The sequence below is a fragment of the Antennarius striatus genome, chromosome 15 (assembly GCF_040054535.1).
Source record: "Antennarius striatus isolate MH-2024 chromosome 15, ASM4005453v1, whole genome shotgun sequence".
NCBI classification, from domain to species: Eukaryota; Metazoa; Chordata; class Actinopteri; order Lophiiformes; family Antennariidae; genus Antennarius; species Antennarius striatus.
In genome coordinates this window covers 3,950,374-3,969,398 of record NC_090790.1, presented here as the reverse complement: position 1 = coordinate 3,969,398, position 19,025 = coordinate 3,950,374, and the positions used below count along the sequence as shown (strand labels likewise).

The 19,025-nt window shown below is 41.7% G+C and overlaps 2 protein-coding genes across 2 annotated transcripts; one reads left to right on the top strand and one right to left on the bottom strand.

Annotated features, from left to right (window-relative positions):
• The first annotated feature begins 66 nt into the window (after positions 1–66).
• On the top strand, positions 67–9,828 carry taf1c (TATA-box binding protein associated factor, RNA polymerase I subunit C). Its single transcript, XM_068335283.1, has 15 exons — positions 67–499; positions 1,514–1,625; positions 2,011–2,060; positions 2,442–2,537; positions 3,626–3,693; positions 3,779–4,029; positions 4,144–4,260; positions 4,334–4,451; positions 4,537–4,608; positions 4,689–4,824; positions 4,980–5,108; positions 5,278–5,473; positions 5,562–5,699; positions 6,136–7,391; positions 8,327–9,828. Exons 1-15 carry the CDS (start codon positions 368–370, stop codon positions 8,558–8,560), a joined length of 3,105 nt encoding a protein of 1,034 aa, XP_068191384.1. The 5' UTR covers positions 67–367; the 3' UTR covers positions 8,561–9,828.
• A 405-nt stretch (positions 9,829–10,233) lies between these two features.
• Positions 10,234–18,477, bottom strand: ccng2 (cyclin G2). Its single transcript, XM_068334950.1, has 8 exons — positions 18,400–18,477; positions 16,861–17,008; positions 16,555–16,692; positions 16,163–16,413; positions 15,093–15,171; positions 14,852–14,950; positions 13,748–13,947; positions 10,234–11,607 (listed from the first exon to the last, which is right to left on the bottom strand). The coding sequence occupies exons 2-8, from the start codon at positions 16,963–16,965 to the stop codon at positions 11,484–11,486; spliced, it is 996 nt and encodes a 331-aa protein (XP_068191051.1). The 5' UTR covers positions 16,966–17,008; positions 18,400–18,477; the 3' UTR covers positions 10,234–11,483.
• Between the last annotated feature and the right edge of the window lie 548 nt (positions 18,478–19,025).

Here is a 19,025-nt window from a genome sequence, read left to right as displayed (position 1 = left end):
GAACTTCCGGATAGACGGAAGTCTATCCGGAAGTCACGCTGCTTTTCCGACACAGCGTCACCGTAGTTTTACTGGCTGGGAGTCTGCAATGCGTACTGCACGTGTTCGGTGTTCACAACACAATTTGAACCATTTTACTTCAATTTTGGACCTTTTTGGACTATACCGATGGTGCTGTGGCGTGCAGATCGTGGTCTGAATTGATACGCGCATGTCATCGCGATTAGAGGAATGGAAACGTGTCTAGCTAACGGCGTGGACCGTGAGCTAACATTAGCTGAGAACAACATGTCCAGACCTGTTCGCAGATACTGGGAGAGGGAAGGGACAGTGACACATGGACACAAATTAGACAAATCGAAAGCTGATGTGGTTGATGACAGATAAAATGGATTACCAGTTCCCTTCGCAGCTTTTTCCTTCGTTTTACAACAGCGGGCCGCCGGACTCGGTCCAGTGTGCTACGAACTGGGGCAGCTACAACCAAGTCAAAGTCCAGGTGGGTCAGCTGTTCTCACAACCTCGACTAGTAATAATCAATGGGTTACCTCGAAACCAATGCCACTTCGTCATGTTAGTATCACAATCGGGGTCCAGGACTTGATTTGTTAGCCCTCTAACTTGAAATATGACGTCACTTTATAGATATGAAGAATTTTCATTAATTGTATGCTTTTTTTATTCTGCATTGCAAACACAACTGTTAAAATGATTTACTGGAAGCATTATATATATATATATATATATATATATATATATATATATATATATAATTTTCTTGTATGTCATGTAATAGTGTATTTATCTAAGCGTTATTGCTATTTTTAAGTTATCCACATGTCATATCTTTGGTCGAATAAGGGCTATCAGGAATAATCAATTTTAACAGATTAAATTCAGGTAAAGTAAATATAACTCATGCAAAAGGAAGGGATAAATATTTCGTCACGAGTTGAATCTTCTACCAGTTTAGATCGTGACACCAGATAGTTATTTCTTACTTAAATTTACAGTTAAGACCAGGAGTCAGCACCCCAAAATGTTCAAAGAGCCATATTGGAGCAGAAAAGTCAAATCAAGTCTGTCTGGAGCGGCAAAATATTAAAAGCCTTATAAGCCTTAAATGAAGGCAACACAGGCTGGAAGTGTATATTACTGTACAGTATATATTTTTTAAAATATTTTTTTATTGACGGAAATGTTGAAATACAGTATTGGCCAAATACAGTAATATTTTTTTAAAAAGTGTTATTAAAATTTTTTTAAAAAGTTTTGTAAGGATTTTTAGCTATGAGTATTATTTTTCTTTTCAGCATTATTTTTTTCATTTTGTGAATAATCTCCAGGGAACCACTAGGAGGCGCTAAAGAGCCGCTTGCAGCTCCAGTGACCCGGGTTGCAGAGACCTGGTTTAGACCAACATGATGTACTTTTGGCTTCTGGGGTTGGAGTCCATTTGTTTTGATGGACTAGATTAGCAGATTATTTCATTTCCTTGTGTTCCTGGTTTTAGGATGGCTCTGGTCCTCACTCCCGTTGGACGTTCACGTCCAGTCATCAAGCCAAAGGAGAGACTTGGCATCTCCAGGAGCCACTACCACTCCCTCTGCTGTCCCCCCAAAACTGTGAGTCGCAGTGTGCCACAAGGCTGATCATCCTCCAGTGAGGTCTAGCTAATAATACCCTCGACAGGGGACATGGCAACAATCAATGTTAACTTATAGTGCATGGCAGTAAGTGTTTAAATAAATGAATAAAATAAATGTTTAGAATAAAGAATGGAAAAGAAATAGGAATAAATGAAAAAATATAAAGGTATATACAGTTATGTACTGTTTTTTGTGTCCACTTCCACTGAAATGTTGGGGGGGGATTGCCGTGTGAATAAACCTCCATCTAATACAGTACACCTTAAAACTGTGAGTGAATCAATAACTGTCTGATTGAAGAATAAATGCACAAGATGATGAACATATGCATGCATGTGTAATTCCTACATGTTATTTTCAGCCGTTCTTTGGTCACAGAAACCTCCAGACCCGATGGACTTCACAGAGCATGTGAGTACCAGCGGTCGCTGTTTAAAGCACAAATGTTCGCCTCAAATGGAATAATGTGTGCAGTGTGTCTGGTTTAACCCTGAGGACTTTTGTGAACCACTACTTGGGAGCAAACAATTAACATTTTGTCTGTGTTTTACAAGGGCTCTGAAAATTTTATGTCATACATGAAGAAAATTATTAAATAGTATTTATTTGTGCATTTATTTGTGCATTTATTTTACTTCATAATGTCGAAGTAAGTGTGAGGTTTTATGTGCAGTGTGTTTCAGAACTGATTTAGACCAGACCTGAATGCATCTCAGCTCTGCAGTTTTGGATCTGCAATATTTTGTCGTTGTGTTTTGTGTTTTGAGGTCTATAATCAGGTTTTGTTTTTAGATGCAGAACTTCTTTTTGGATCACAGCCTGGATGCCTTTGGGTGCATGGCGGAGATTGTAGGAGAAAATTTTTACTTCAAGCAAGGATCGAAGAGTGTAAGTAGTACAAGAGGACTGTAATATAGTTTATTTTAATTACATCCCGCTTCAAAGCAGTGTTGTATTGTAATTGTTTGTACGTCCATCTGTCCGTCCGTCCGCCTGTCTGTTCGATTGTCCACCAAATGTCTTTGCAACCGTTGCAGATAGAAAGATGAAATAACAAAAAGCACATTACTAGAGCGGCAAAGGGGGTGAAAATGAGATGATGACCTTGAGAAAACTCAGTCGAGGTCAAATTTCAACTTTGTACACTCATGAACTGGATAAGATAAAAACACGAGAGAAGACCAGTGTGAGACCATAGATCAAAGCTGGTGCTTTGATCTACCTATGCACTGACTTTAATCTATGGACAAAGCTAGTGCATAGCTTTGACCTACCCTGAAGGGTCAAAGCTATGCATTAGTCAGGTACTACTTTCAGGGTACCCTGATGAATTGTAATTGTCAGTGTTTGTGTGTTTGTCCATCCGTCCACCAAATATCTTCACAACCGTTGCAGAGAGAAATATGAAACAAAAAGCACATTTACTCGGGCGGCAAAGGGAATGAAAATTAAATGATGACTTTGACCTTGAAAAAAATAGGCCAACTTTTGTACAATTCTTTGCACATATCTCAGGAACCAGATAGGATAGAAAAACGAAACAAAAGGGGTTATACTTATACTCTTCTTTACCTGTTTGAATGTGTATTACATAAAGGAAACAGACAACCGAACAAACATGATCAATTAATGTGCATGTAAAAGTTGATTTTGTCAGAGTGGGTGGCAGCGAACGAACACTCAATTTCATTTGACTCCAAATCTACACTTGAACAGAGATTCCAGTTAATGTTACTTTATGTTTAAAACCAAACATAAATGAAGCCTATGCAATGAAAGATGATGTCTTATCTGCACAGACAGAAGGATAAAATAGTCCCCATATGCAGCTGTGGTATTATGTCAAAAGGTGCTTTTACATATGAACTAATTACTGTTCAGTCATTGATAGATAATTAAAACATGTAAAGGAGCAGTAGACACTGTTCGCTTGTTCTGCTGACACCAGTGTGTACTTCTGTTTTGTTGTTTTGCAGAAAACTCGTAAGGATTCTGTCAACATGTGGAAGGTGAAAAGTTCCCTCGACATGCTAAACTTTAAAATGTGAGTAGCTCTGACCAGCAGCTGGGAAAGTGGGCGTCTGTGGAAACCCGAAATCCATTGTCATCATATTTTGTTTTTGTTCCAGATGTCACAGGACATATTCTTCTCAGCAGCTGGACACCTACGGCGCTCTCATGTCGGACGTGGTGCACGCCGTTCCTACCGTGCTGTTAGGCGCCCTGCTTCACGAGGAGCTGACGGAGCAGAGGGACCGCCTGCTGTTCGCTGAAGGAGCCACAGGAGGCGCGTTGGCCTTCGTTCCCTTTGCAGGAAGCAGCAGGCGATCTGAGCTGGGATGCCTCCTCTACCCTGGAAACAAGGCTCTGGATTGCCTCAGTATCCTCCAGACTCTTTTAAAATGGACACAGTTGTTTTCCAGTGAAGATTCTTCTGCAAACCATCTCTGTTTTATGTCCCTTCCCTGGGTTGTTTCTTAACGCAGTACCACAGACTTCCACAGGGTGGAGCTGCAGCAGCATAATGTGGACACCAGCAGCAGTGACCCCTTCAGCTTTCAGCTGAAAGGCCCCATCAGACAGATCAGCACTTCGTCCCTGTTAGACGACTGTAAGGAGAAAAACATGTTTAGAGATGTTAACCTTGGCGTGTTAACTTTAACGTGTTTGTCGGCCGTTTGCAGATTCTGTTGCCGTGAGGTCAGATTACTTTTGTGGAGTTTGGCACTTCGGTGAAAGCAGCGAACCTCGTCTGCTGCAAGTCGCCGCCACCAAAGAGGTCGCAACCTGCGTCAACATCAGGTGAGTGATGGACAGAGAGGAAAATCAAGGTTATTGAGTTGCGGCCGAAGCTGGTAAAGGAGCGTCTCCTGCGCTGTGTTGTCAGTCCTCATGTCTTAGGTGAAGTCCTGGTGGTGAGTGAGAGCGGAGCGGCAAACCTGTGGACTGTTGGCAGAGGGTGAGGAAGGGGTTTTTATTGATGCAGATCCAGCTGTAGTTCATTCAGAAGTCAAAGTGTATTTGAACCTGTCCCATCAGGATGCAGAAGGTTCGCCAGGAAGACTGCAATCTGTACTTCAATGCCCTGTCGTCGTGGCGATGGTGTGAGTTTTCTGCTCATCCGAGGGTGGTGCTTTATGCGGACAGGACAGGGGTGGAGCTCACCGACATCAGGGTGAGACAGAAAGGATGTTGGGTGTCATCCTGATAGATCGATGTAAAGCAAACGACTTTCACCCTCCCATCTTTAACTTCTCGCTCACATCTCACCTCCTTCCTGTCTGTCCGTTACCCCTCCTATCTCATCCTGAATGTCCTCTCTCACTCCAGGTCCGTCCTGCTGTCGGTCACACTCTGTTTCACATCAGCAGAATCCCAGAGTGTCGCAGAGGAGAGAGGCTAATTCTGACGCGCTATTTAGGAGACGTGCACTCCTTCCACCACCTCATCACCACACAGGTACTTCATCCTGAGCTGCTTCAAACCCACCATGGTGTGGTTGTCATTCTTGCACAGACCTCAGGTCACAAGTAAAGGCTTTTGCAGGCGGCGTCACAACTGGCGGGTTGATGGAGAAAACGTCATCTCCTCCAGAGGTGTTCAGTTTCTCCTCCTCTCTCTCTCTCAGTACTCGGTCTACATCATGGATGAGCGTTTCCCTCACGTCCCCATGGTCAAGTGGGATCACATGATGCAGTCTCCGCCTATGTTTTGTCACGTTCCTGCTTCCTCCTCCTGTGGCTCGACAGTGGGCGGGGCTAGAACCACAAAGGTCCTTCTGGGCTCCCAAAGGTCTCAGGAAATCACACTGCTGCAGTACTCAGGTCAGTCAGCAGGATCCAGTTCATTTAGTGACGTCTTCGTAAGGCAGTCGCATCCCAGTTTGACCACCGAGCAACTGATTGTGTTCAGGAGGCAGAGTGGAGGCCTGTTCCAGCCGAGGGCCCCCCCAGTCTCTCCTCAGACCCAAAGACAGTCTGAAACACCTTCCTCTCCCGATTCCCCACCACCTGGATGCGGTGACTGACAGATTGTCCTCACCTGCTACAGGTAGGACCATGCCATGGGGGGTGGGGGGCTTGTGTACGATTCAATATGTAATGCAAACAGTGATCCAGGTGATTCAGAATTCCGGGTGACCATTACAGTATTTTCTGCACCATAAGACGCACTGGACTATAAGGCGCACCTTCAATGAATGGCCTATTTTAAACCCTTTTCATATAAAAGGTGCACTGGATTAAAAGGTGCATCTGATTGTAGGGTGCACCTTCAATGAATGGCCTATTTCAAAAGATTTTTTCACAAATAAGGCCCACTGGATTATAAGGTGCACTGTCAGTTTTTGAGAAAATTAAAGGCTTTTAGGTGCACCTTATAGTGCGGAAAATACTTTAATTTGAGCATGCATTCAGTGCGTGCGCGCAAAAGTCATTCAAAATGACCAAATGTGATGTTAAGATGATTTTTATTTGCTTTGGTTTAGGTCTGACTTGTATCCAGACAACATGTGGAAGAGAAACGGTTGGGGAGGAGTGTATTTGTGTCCTGCAGCTAACGGAGGCAGGAGATATCTTCTACCAGCTCCTCCAGTACAACCACGAAGATGGCTGTGAAGCTCCGGCAGCAGCAGAACAGTTTCTATCAGACCCCCAGCTGGTCGCGTCAGATACTTCAAGCGATGACGACCTAATCGGACCCACTCACAGCCAGGGGTTTGTGGGTGAAACGCTGCAGAGGGAACTACGAGAGATGGAGACACACTCCGCCTCTTCTTCTGAGGATTCAGAATCGGCAAAAAAAGGATGGACCCTGAATCAGTCAAGGCCACAGGTTGTTGTCAACAATCCTGATGAAGCTGTTACCGCTGATGGACCGGGTGGCATCAGGGAAAAGGTCAGAGGCTCCAGCAACTTGAGCAACACGACCACCTTAAAAATCAGTGACAGCGCTCTTATCATATGGAAACATTGGCTTGAAAATTTAATAGAAAATATTTGCACAAAGCCGCCCCGCCCACAGCGCCTGCAGCACTTGACTACTGAAACCAAAAGACTCGACAACCTTTCCGGCGACGAACGGCATCCCACCGACGAAGAGCACGTTCAGAGCTTGAGGCATCACCTGAGGGCCTGCATGTCGACACGCTCGCTGCTGCTTCACCCCCCCGCCCTCCGGCCTCTGGAAGTACTACCAGTTCCAAACCAGGTGGACACAGACCAATGGACCGACCCGCTGAATCAGCGCTTGACAGTGTCCTGGCAGGGCGACGAGGCGTGGCAGACGTGGTGGGAGGACGAGCTGGGGATGAACAGGGAGAAGAAATTGGATGCTCTGAGGAGGAAGAGGAGGAGGGAGAAGAAGGCGAGGAGAGCCAGAGGGAAGGACCGGGGTCTGCTGGGGAGTTTTACCTCTACTGTCAGCTACCAGTCAGAGCTGGATGATTTCTCTGACGTAACGGCCTTGTCCCCCGCCCCAAGTCATATGGCGTGGTCAGACTCCGAAAGTATGGCGTCCAATGTTGAGAAGCCAAGAGCCGCAACGCCTTCTTTTCTGAAAACAGACCATCCAGTTTGCTCACAGCCTTGTACCCCTCAAAGATTTGAAGATGGCCAACGGACTCCCAGCAAACCCCCGACCTTCTCTGTGTCCCAGTCCCCAAAACCTTCCTCTGTGACCGGCAGTCAGAGGAAGAACAAGCGTCCACTCCAGAACTACCTCAGCTCTCTGTTGGAACCCGAGGTAAGAGGAAGGCGGTGGGTTCAGGAACACGGTGGTCACGGTTCATCATTCCTCCAAAAATGCTGTTGGTTTATTGTTGACACAGCAAAACAGAACACTAAGTTAACTTCTATTGAAAAATGCTAAGATGATGCCTGCTAACAATAAAGATCATGTCTGACTGGACGGACACACAGGCTCTCTTTTATATGGAAAATGTGCCATATGCTTTTGTCAGACAAACATCATCTTAAAGTCATTTGAAAATAATAAAAAAATAATATTTTTAGATAATGTAAAATAGTATATGTTTTTCCATCAAGAAATTATTGATCCTGATTCCGGTGGTTTTTCCTGTCATGTTATTACATTTTAAGAAGACGACCAGCGACAGTCAGTCAGTAGCTGGTGCTAGAGGGTTATCTTTTTTATTGGTTTAGGTTTTTATTTTTCCATCTATATGTATGGCATCACATGCTAAATGCTAGTCTACTTAATATCTGACAGAAGTTTGGATATTTAAACATTTAGGGATGCTAGCAAGCCATACATGAACCGTTCACTCAAAAGCACACGTACAGGATGAATAACTTTATTAATAACTTTGTTCTTTTTCACACTCATTGTTGGAAAACAAATAATAAAAATGAAATTTGATGAATTACGTGGCAAAAAAACTGCACATGGCTGTAAGTCAGGCTGAGACTGTTTAAGAGCAAACCAAAAGTAATGGTGACATTGTCAAGAGGTTCTGGGTTTCGATCCCAACCTGGGGCCTGTGTGGTTTCCTTCTGGGTGTTTCAGCTTCTTCCACTTTCTTAAACACTTGGTGGATCTGTTGCTATGAATTGTTGAATTACAACATAAATTGTGTGATAGTTTTGTGTCTGTGTGTCAGGCCTGTGGTTCAGCTAGAACACACCTTTCACTTTAGATTTTTTTCTACTTCTTTGCAGGAGGACACTTTTCAACTCAACAGTTACTTTCCAGAAGAGGGGGAGCCGGTGCGTACCTCCCAGCAGCCTGTGGCCTCTTCCTCTCAGCTCCGCAGCTCCCAGTCGCTCCCATCCAGGAGCCTCTTTGCCTTGTCATCCTTCTCCCAGTCCTCCCAGTCCCAGAGTTCACAGGGTCGACTGGGACTGTCCCAGGCATCGCAACCCAAAAAGAAGATGAGCCGAATGGGATTCTGATTTGCTCCTCACACATTCGTGGAACGTTTCATCTGGATTACCTGTTGGATACAACTAGAGGCTGCATTACCTCAGATTAACAGGTTTTCTGATTTGTTGGGTTTCTCCAGGATTTAAAATGGATCCATAATTTCAGTGGGATTGTATTTTCAAAAGAAAGGAACCGTGAAGTTGGGATTTTATGGTGGACAAACAGACTGCCTGTTGGAACATGATCTTTCCCAGAGTTAGAGATCACTGATGACGTCTGCTGACCGGTTTGGTAGGACCGAGCTGCATTTATTATCTCTGTTTTGTGAGTGTGTGTGCATGGGTGTGTGTGTGTGTGTGTGTGTGTGTGTGTGTGTGTCCTTGGCAGTGGATTTGTCTGACATATGAGTGCCACAGCTGACGCCTCCAGAACTGTAGCATCTCATGATGTGAAAATGATCATTATTTATCTCATGTCAGAAACGAAATGTTGAACAATTGACTGAGAAAACTTTATTTGGTGGAACTGAAGGGACATCTGTTTTTTGTTGTTTTTTTTATGTTGCCAGACTGATTTACTGGAATCTGGTACTGTTGGTGTTACCAGGTTCTAATGCCTGGTAATAATACTCTTAATTGAATATTGGTTCACGTCTCAGAGGACACCGAGGGTCAGATTATCAGCAGTGTGTCTGAGATTACTTTCAGTGTCACATTTCATCGGCGACAGCAGTCAGCTTGGTGCAGTCGAGGACTAAAGCAGTCTCCTGTTAGAACAACAGCATCTTATTTTTAGCTTCCTTAGGTCGCGTTGGGTTTATGTCCCTAAATGTGAGGTCTGCAGTGTTTTATTTTTACTGCTAGATTTTATTTTTATACATTTGTGAAACTTTTCAGATAGTAAAGCTTCACAGCAGCAGGTATTCTTAGGATTTTTGCAATGGTGGAATCATTTTGACAGATGTCTTGTTTTCTGAATAAAGATGTATTTCTTACGTGATAAAGATGATCATAGCCTGGAGTCGTGAACGTTTATATTCATGGAAGCGGTTTGGAGTGAATGTCTGTGTCAACCTGCTCTGTCAGCAGATTAAAACTAATGATCATTGTGATGACCCACGAACGGGTTGAACCGGCCCGTCAGCTCCAGACATCATGTTGTGCAGTTTTCATCATTTCATGCGGGAAAAAAACGAAACCTTACACACACACGCAAATAGTTTACATGACACGCATACACAGGGTTTTTGTTTTTCGTTTTACAAACCCACTGCTGCTCTTCTCAGAATCTTTTTGGATTAAATTATCAAAGTAAATGGAGCCATTGGTGGATTACATGTTGGATGAATGTACAGGTAGTTTTATTTATTAAAAGAAGAATAATTTTTTTAAAAATCTCTTAAAATGAGTGTCAATCCAAATTGATCTTGTGTAGTGAATAATTCAGTGTGGACACAGTGTGATGAGAAACGTGGCATCAGCATGGCTGCTGGAACCTTTTTGCTCCATTTCTTAGAGTACACATCCAAACTGGAACGCTGTACAACAGTTGTTTTTTCTCTGCCTCTAACACTGTCTCACAAAAAGCTAATCAATCTGAGCGAGCATTAACAGTGTTGGGGTCTTTATCAGCTTGTCTCAGTTTTATGTGAAAGAATCAGAGCTGCTGGTCATTGTTTCAAACACGAAGTAAACACACTCCATTTTTAAAAAGAACAAACATTTTTATAAGATTTTCATTTTTTTTAGTACAGGTGACAAAAATTATAAATAACTTACTATCTACAAAGAACTATTAACATTTTTTTGTACATCATTTACAGTTTTTACATGTTTTTGTATTGACATTTTAGATTTTTTTTGACACTGTCAGCAATATTTTGTTCATAAAATATCCTCTGAACAGTTTGAGAAACACCAACATCTTTATAAGATTATAGAATTGGCTATTTCAAATGTAAAACAGCATCCTACAAACACATTTAAAGGTTCTACCTGAAACACCCAGTGGTGTCAGCAGGGTATGAATCTAACAGAAAAAGTTAAGTGCTCCTTCAGCGATAAGTGAACGCATCAGTTTCTATTCAGATGCAAACCTCTAATCTGCCATATAATATTCAAAGTTAGCAAATGAAACGTCATTACAGAAGATGAGAACAGCTGCAGCCATTGGTGGTTGAGGGCTGGTGTCACCGGTTATTGCTCCTGTTGAAAATAAGGCATCTTAGATTGAAGCCTCTGCCGCCACTGATTTAATCATTTGAATCAAAAATAAAAAAAAAGAATGGAACCTCGGTCGTGGTTCAACACTTTTATCACACACCCCCATAAGATTTATTAAGATTCATCTTTTAAAATGTGGAAATAAGTTTGAAACAAAAAAAGTCACCCCTGCGTGCAACATGAGACCAAACTTGTGACGTAAGTTGAACAACTTGTCAATTTGCTTTACCTTATAAATAAACACCCAAAGCTGGCAGAGGCTCTCATCCTAAGATGATGTCACTGACACCTTCACCCAGGTAACGACGCTGCAGCTGTACTCAGAATCTGTCCATCTGTACCCTCAATAAAACAGTCTTAAAATATTAACAGTCATGATAACATCCATTAGAAACACGTCTTGGCACATTACACGTCTCGCCATTGATTTCTTTTTTTTCTCTAAATCTAACCACAGCTGCTAACTCACCATTCTCAGCACATGCCAACTGAATTTTTCATAAAAATGCTTGAAAATCTTTTAACATCTTGCGTCCTGGAATGTGACATCTCAACATGCACCAACACAGCTACTAAGAAAATCTACAAAAGTCTACCAGGAAGAGTTGGGACTGCTCAGCTGCCAGTTGTTGTGCAAAATCTCCACCAGCACCAAAGATAATTAAACAATAAATAAAGAGTTTAGAGGTGGGCTTTTTAGCGATGACGAGGCACACAGCGTTTGGGAACTTCAGGCATGGAGGTGTTTTTGGCGTCGCAGGTGCAGAGGGAAGAAGGGCCCTTCAGCGTCGCTACCCAGAGAACTGCTGAGAGACTCCTCGCCTGAACTCATCATGTCCTCACATGAGTCCTCACTGTAGACACAAACATAGATGCACCGTTATTACAGTCGTACAGACAGCTGGGTAAATCACACGACGTCTGGATCCTGTTTCACAGCCTTTCTTGTGTTTCAGCTTTACATCCAGTCCATCTAAGACTCGTCTGTGGAGAGGAAACACGGACCCCTTCACCTCATCACCCCACAAATGACTAAGAGCAGAGTAGAAATGGTTTAAAAGCCTCAACAAACATTTCTGTTTTCAGTACTTTGTCATAATTAAGTCGACATCAATACTGAAAGGTCTTCAGACTCACATAATAGATTACAGAAAACAAACCTTTATAAAAATTAATGACAGAGCAAGTATAGTATTGGAAGTGTTGAGACATTCTAATGAGGAAATATTATATTATTGTCAGCTACCTGCAGATCAGAGCAGCAACATTAGAAGTTTCAAGTTTATTTATTCTTTTAAAGCCCAGATTTACAGAAATGTCTCAAAGGGCTTCAAAATCTGCACATGGACGATATCCCTCTGACCTTTGTGTACTGCAAGCAGTATGACCCTCACATCAGATAAGGAACGACTCCCCCCAAAACCCTTTTAACAGGGGAAAAAATGGATGGGAGAAACCTCAGGAAGACTACAGGGGAGGGAGCCCTTTTCCAGAAGCGGACAGATGAAGCAATACATCTAAATACATTATTTAAATGTAATAAATTTACTTTGAGCTTTCGTCAGCTTTGATCAGGTAAAGTCAGACGATTTGGTGAAAGTTTTTGCAGACTTTCACATATAAAGAGATAACATGAAAATGGCTAAGAGTTATGAATTAACCAGTTGTTAATCTTTGTCCTCATAGGAGCTTTTATTTATAATGTTTATGTGTCACAGCAGACTTGGACTTGATCAATACATTGGAATGATCTTTGGGCTCCGTTTCATACTATGATGTAACATTCATCAAGGTGACATGTTGCCTCATAGATCAGTGTTAGCTTTGCTTTGTTTTGCCGATCTCAGTTGACTTCTGCTCAGTAAAAGATTCACATACACAGGAAAGGAACATCCCAGCCAACTGGTGTTTTTAGAATCACTGAATGACTGCCAAATAATTTTACAACTAAAGTGTTTGCTGAAGAAAGACGAGTATTAAAACTCTGTGTTTCACTCTGTGCTGGCGTCAGTCAGCTCGCCTCGTGTTGTGACTTGTGACAGTGTGTGACTCAGCTGACTGCTGGTGTTTGGCCGTCTGCTGATGCTGATAAACTATGAAAACAAGTTGGTTAATGTTCACTGACAGCTGGAAAATAAGTTTGCTCTTCCTTCAACGCACTGACTCAGTGAGGCCTTATGACGTCATGGAAACATCCGTGTCAATGGGACGTGACCAGTGACTTGCACACATTCAGTGCTACTGGAGATATGGAAGGCCCTGATAGAGGCTCATGTGTGACGTGTCACAACACAACAGAGTGTTTGTTGGAGACTAATCGTTATTCATAGGAAGAATGTCTGAAATTCGGCTGAATTCATGAAATCAGCTACAAAATGCAGGACAATTTTTGTGTTGCATAAAAATTTAAATGTTCAAAGTGCTTGTGGATCTTTTAGTTTTGAAATGCCTCAGTTCTCCAAGAATTCTTGGTATTTTCCAGCAGATCATACCTGCTCTGAACTTAACATGATGCCTGTCTGACAGCTGCATCAAGATCAAAACTGAATCCAACACGATGTGTGTTCAGAGAAGAATCGGAAGCGTTGTAGATCACGCTACAATAAGCAGTCCTCCATATTTCCACAACCAGCAGAATTAGCTCAATGAAACCTTTGGAGAGCATGGAGCACATGAATGACATGGTAGCACACATTGCTGAACAGCAACAGTTTGTCGACATAACTTGTCAATGCTAAATTGAAATTTTGGTAAAAGGGATTAAAACTTCTAAAGAATCTGTTAGAAAATATTTGTTTGGGTCCTTAGTCTTATTATTTTTAGGTCTTAAATGTCCTTATTTTGATTTTGTCAGTTTTGGGTTTTTTTGGTCTGACAGAGGCTTCTTGAATTTTTAGTAGAGCTAAGTGCTGATATTGAAGTTGCTCTTCTGACAGGTGTGTTTTGGGTCTTGGCTGTGTTAGAAGGGTTTCTGTGTTTGTTCGGGGCTCTGACCTCTCACTCTCATCCCAGCAGCCCTCTGGAATGGTGGGCAGCTCGGGGACACTGCGGTGGCTGTGCAGGTTCTGGGCGGTCCGCCGCGACACGATCCACTGCAGCTTCCTGTGGTTGGGTTTGCTGCATTCAGGAGAGGCGTAGTCCAACAAGCACAGAGCCACACGCTTGCGCCAATGGAGGAGCTCCCCGTCTGCGATCTGAAACCACACAGCAGTCCATTTGAACCGTTTGATCCTCTGACCTGTTTATTCATGTCTGACACCAGAGTATTTAAAGTAATCTAATTACTTAACAGTTAGCAGTGTTACTATGAAAGGGGCCCCTTGTAAACAGAAACCTGGTTTCTTTTTCAGGTCTGGAGGGTAAGAGGAACCAGGATCCAGGTTGTAGCAGTTTCTGAAACCTGATCAGCTGGTCATGAAAGACAAACATACTGGAAGATGAACTTTAAATTTAGCGTAAGTGTAATCCTCCATTTAGGGTGGAAACACTCAGATTACACAGGTAAAATATTTTTTGAAAAGTAGGAACATAATTGTACCAGATGACATGAGTAATAAAGAAGGGGGAAATATAAGGGGCATTCTCATTTAGGTAAAGAAGAACGGACAAGCCTGAAAATATAAGCTCTTAAATCACAACAACTGGATGATATCAGAAATCCCATCATAACAATATGGATTTGGATATATATATGGATATATCCTTTAATGTGTGAAGTCCAGCAGCCACAACACCAGACAGCAGGTTACATAACTACAGTCGGCAAGAGAAAAAAGTTTGAACCAGGGCTAATAACCAGAGCTGTGCGGAATATGAGTTTGTATACTGAATGTCTGTGCTGTGTTCGTTTCCCTACTTATCAGCCAGAAACTTGATTCTGTCAGTGTAGAAGTGGTACCCTGTATAATTCCCTAAAAGGCTTCCTGGCTTTAATCATCTGATGCCTTCATTAAAGCAGATGAATCCTTTGACATTAAACCTTTAGGCTCTGAAATACTCTACTACTGTGGAAAATTAGTTACAATCAGTTACATCATCTTCCACAGATGTCACTTTTCTCTCCCTGGAGGAGGACGTATGATAGTTTAGCATGTCTACCTTCAAGTGTCTCTGGATACGATAGGCTATCTCCAGCATGACCTCCAACTGATTGGCTTCTATCTCCTGCCTCAGAAGAGACAAGGCTAGGACAGACGGCTGGGTAGACAAAAAGAAAACAGGGGTGAAGGATTTAACACTTTACCAGAATCAAATAACAGCAACATTAAAGAAAATGTTTCTCAAAATTGAGTGATTAGACTGGTGAGCTTGAGCTTTGACTCTGGGAGTTACTTCCTACCTTTGCTTTAGAGAAGGAGATTCGACACAGGCAGGCTTTGAGCTGAGCCTCAAGCTTCTCCAGATTTAGAGTCTCCTTCCTGTTCGTACAGACACACACACACATGCAGGCTCAGGTGTGTGATTTCAGGTCAGTGTTGTTTTCCAGATGGACAGATTTCACTAGTCCCAGTATAACCATTGACTCATCCCTCAAATTATTTGCTGTTAAAACTGCAAACACTAAATAATGTAAGCTGTATGCTTTGGGGTTTTTTAACACAACACAGTGTCAGGGTTATTAAAGTGCGAGGAGTTGGTGCCAGCGCACAACAGATCTTATCCGTGCCCTTTGGTCAGACGGTGAAGTCGGCCAACAGCTGACTGCTGCCCTACTTCTACATGAGCTGCTGCCTCAAACAGTCCTCAGCCAATCAAACCATAGAGAAGCCTTTGGGTTCACATGTCTATTTGAACTTATGTAACTGAAATCTGACATTTGACATTTTGAAGTGAAATTCTCCTCAATAAATGTACCATCTAAAAAAGTTGACCTGAAAGGAAGCAACAGTAGCCTGATGGATTTTTGATCCATTCTGCTACTGTTAGATCCCATAGAAATAAATTACCCAAGGTTCATGTACTGTAGTTTACAGTAAAATTTAAACACTTTCAACTCTGTCTTAAGTTTCCGGATGGTCACATCTAAATTTTAATTATAAATATTATGAGCAGAATTCCTTAATTTGCAAATCAATTACTATATTTTGTCACTATGTTCATTTTACCAGCTATTGAGGTTAATTTGAAAGTTTTAATCATAATTATTTCAGTTATAATGATTTTAATACCAAGAGGGATTGTTTGAAATCAAAAATTAAATGGTTATTTGTTTACACACAGTATTGTGGGTGAAAATTTTTCTACAAGTCAAGCTCTTCTCATGTGTCATTTTGAAAACACCTTCCAAACCTTTAAAAAAATTGCTGTTAAAATGAAACAAACTTTAAGGATTTTTTACAAGGCCGTACAAAATTAATCTAATCTAAAAATTAAGTGAAAGATTGTGAGGTTTGTATGTGATGGTCTGACCTGTCTGTGGAGTGTGAAAGTGCGATCTGGTGGTACAGGTGCAGAAAGGTTAAGGCAGTGATGGCTTTGGACTTGAAGTTCAGCTTCTCTGCAACAATCTTCTCCATGCGCCCAAGATCGGAGACGGTGAATCTGCACTGTCCAATACGGATGAGCTCGTCGGTAGACGTCAGGTTACACTCCTCCTCCATAACTTTGGCAGCCATGTTGAGGCAGCTGAGGCTAACGCAGGACAGGTGCTTTGGCTGGATCTGAGGTGGACAGTATGCAAATAAAGATAGTTTGAAAATGGCCGGTCACATCACACTTCCCTCAGTTTAATATTCTGCTTAATGTGTTACAAGATCAACAACAAATTTACATGGATTTTTTCCGAATTCATTTTTATTTACCCTCATCATTGCCAGGAATCTGTCCAACAGGTTAACAGCTAGGACAAAGGTCTGTGTCGTATAACCAAAGAAGCTGGTCAGACTCCACAGGTCCTCCACTTTGGCATCTCTGGACTTGGCTGAGATCCGACTGTCATCCTGGAAAACAAATATGTACCTTTGATTAACCTGGTTTATCAGATCACTGATGATTAACTAAATTCATAAAAAGACCTGTTATGCATGTTTACACTCCAGAAATGGGAATAACTTATTTAAGCCCATAAAATAAGCTAATTTTGGGTTGTTGTTTTTTAATATGCTCACCTGCAGTGTTGATTCAATGAGGCTCAACCCGGTCTCCTTCGGCAAATAATGAACCTCCTGCTCACGGTTCACCCTCAGTTCCTTCATCAGCTTGAAGGCATCCATACCTCTGGAGCAAGTGATCTCTTCTTGTCACCACAGTATATCACTGCAAGATAGGAAAGCATCTCTAAGTGTTCATTTTAGTGACCAGCCCACAATGCTCAACTGCATTTTGACAGTATCTTGCTCGAATTGTGGTTTAGCATTTACTGTTCTATTTGTATTACAGTGCTTATCAATGATTTCCTAACTCAGTGTCAGTGTATTTTATCAGAAAGACAAAAAAAATCCCTAGTTTGACTGTAAGAGTGAGATGTTTGGGTTTTGACCTGTAATTTATTTTTTATCCCCTAATTTAAAAAGAAAAATATGTGCCATCAAGATAAAAATCTCCGCAAAATGTCCCTACATCCATGTCAGGAAATTGAACGAGTAATTCAAGTCAGAGGACCTGACGAAACACCTGAGCTGATGCAACGAAAAAAAATATACACTATCCAGCAGTAGCAGCATCACAGATGTGTGGAAATGCAAAATTAAATGTAAAGCTTTCAAAAGACTCATTATTTATTCAGTTTATTATTAATCTTCATTATTTGTAGTCCTGCTGTTCTGAGTTTCCTGGCCTGCAGCTCTCAGCCCTGACGGGTCACAGCTCAGCTCAGCCCACTTCCCTCAGCTGGGCTCCGGTGTCAGATTTCCCCTGGTAGACGCCTTCCCCGTCCCCTTGACCGAATAACAACTGCCCTTTCACGGTCCTGTCTGTTAATAAACAATCTAAAACACAGTAAATCATAAATCCCAGGGCTGGAAATCACCTATTTTACCGTTTTAGTTGATTACTGGAAAGCTAACGTCAAAGGCAGCTAGCTAACGTTTTAAATCCTCTCGGAGAGGGGGAGGGGAGGAGTATTTCTCATACGATCAGCGGAATTACACCGATCAAAAACGTTTTGCTTTAAAAACAATATTTTATAGGATATCGCGGAGTGAAAATTCACTAAACATTCTAAAATGTGTGTGTGGTGGTTTATCCTGAATTTAAGCGTTTAATAAAACAAGACTTCAAACAGGAGACAGATGCAGAGGGACAACAACAAACAAGACATTTACCAAGTAGGAAGGAAATGTCACAGCTAGACAACCGAATCATAGACGACGGCAAAAAAAGTCACTATATGCATTTACACCACCTCCTAATTCGGAACTACGATCACCTGATTAACAATACCCTATATATCACAGCATACTAAAAACATTTTAAACGTTCCCGGAAAAAGTTATGTTTGCTAAAAAAAAAGATTTGAATTTATTAGAAAATAAAACACAAAATATTACTATCGACCAGTCGCTTGCTTTTGTACTATTTAAAATTATAGATAAATAAAGGTCACTATTCTCTTCTTCGGAGTGAAGTGTATAGTTAATATAAAGTAATTACGTCTAATATGTGCAATACATGAATAGTTTAAATATATTTATAAAGGTTTACTCTACCTGTAACCTCAGGTTAAATCCGCATATCTATTTCTCTTCTGTCCTCGGCTTCTCTTGTCTTTCTCTTCTCTCCTTTTCTCTTTTGTTGATGTTCACAACGCTCACGCCCATATAGTGACGTCATGGGAAAGCACCCAATCAGCGTCCAGGGCTCAAGAACAAGAACGGAATAGAATTCAACGTCTGTTGCGTATAACGGAACAAAATGGTTGTTATAATCAAAGATTTACTCTATTTCTTTTACTTAATTCCTAGTATTAACAAATCTGTTCCAGATACGAATAATAGATCTTCTTTTTACCGATAAATGCCACCGAAGTCGTAATTCTGTCTGTCCATTCTAAGGACTATTCACCGCTAATTGATGTTTCCATTAGCCAATCAGCTAGTGACAATTTGGTGCGTTCAAATAGTCCGCCCAAAATGGAATGGTTTGATTGGCTCATGGATAGAGGGCTCCCAACGCAATGTTACAATTACGTAGTGGGGTTTTAATTGTCTTTCACAAATGTTTGACAAACGTCTCCAAATGTTGAAAATCCTGTTGCAACGTTACTGTGGTAGTACTGTAGTACTACAACGTCAATATATATGCACAGTCGAATAATGGTACAACAAAACTGAGA

Bases quoted from the DNA above. Each gene is read 5' to 3' on its own strand.
- taf1c (XM_068335283.1), top strand. From the start codon at position 368: ATGTGGTTGATGACAGATAAAATGGATTACCAGTTCCCTTCGCAGCTT. The intron at 4,030-4,143 runs GTATCCTCCAGA...GCAGTACCACAG, and splicing joins CAAGGCTCTGGATTGCCTCA to ACTTCCACAGGGTGGAGCTG. The intron at 5,700-6,135 runs GTAGGACCATGC...GCTTTGGTTTAG, and splicing joins ATTGTCCTCACCTGCTACAG to GTCTGACTTGTATCCAGACA.
- ccng2 (XM_068334950.1), bottom strand. From the start codon at position 16,965: ATGGATGCCTTCAAGCTGATGAAGGAACTGAGGGTGAACCGTGAGCAG. The intron at 16,414-16,554 runs GTAAATAAAAAT...TGTCCACCTCAG, and splicing joins GATTCCTGGCAATGATGAGG to ATCCAGCCAAAGCACCTGTC. The intron at 11,608-13,747 runs GTCAGAGCCCCG...TTGTGTCTACAG, and splicing joins TGCTGGGATGAGAGTGAGAG to TGAGGACTCATGTGAGGACA.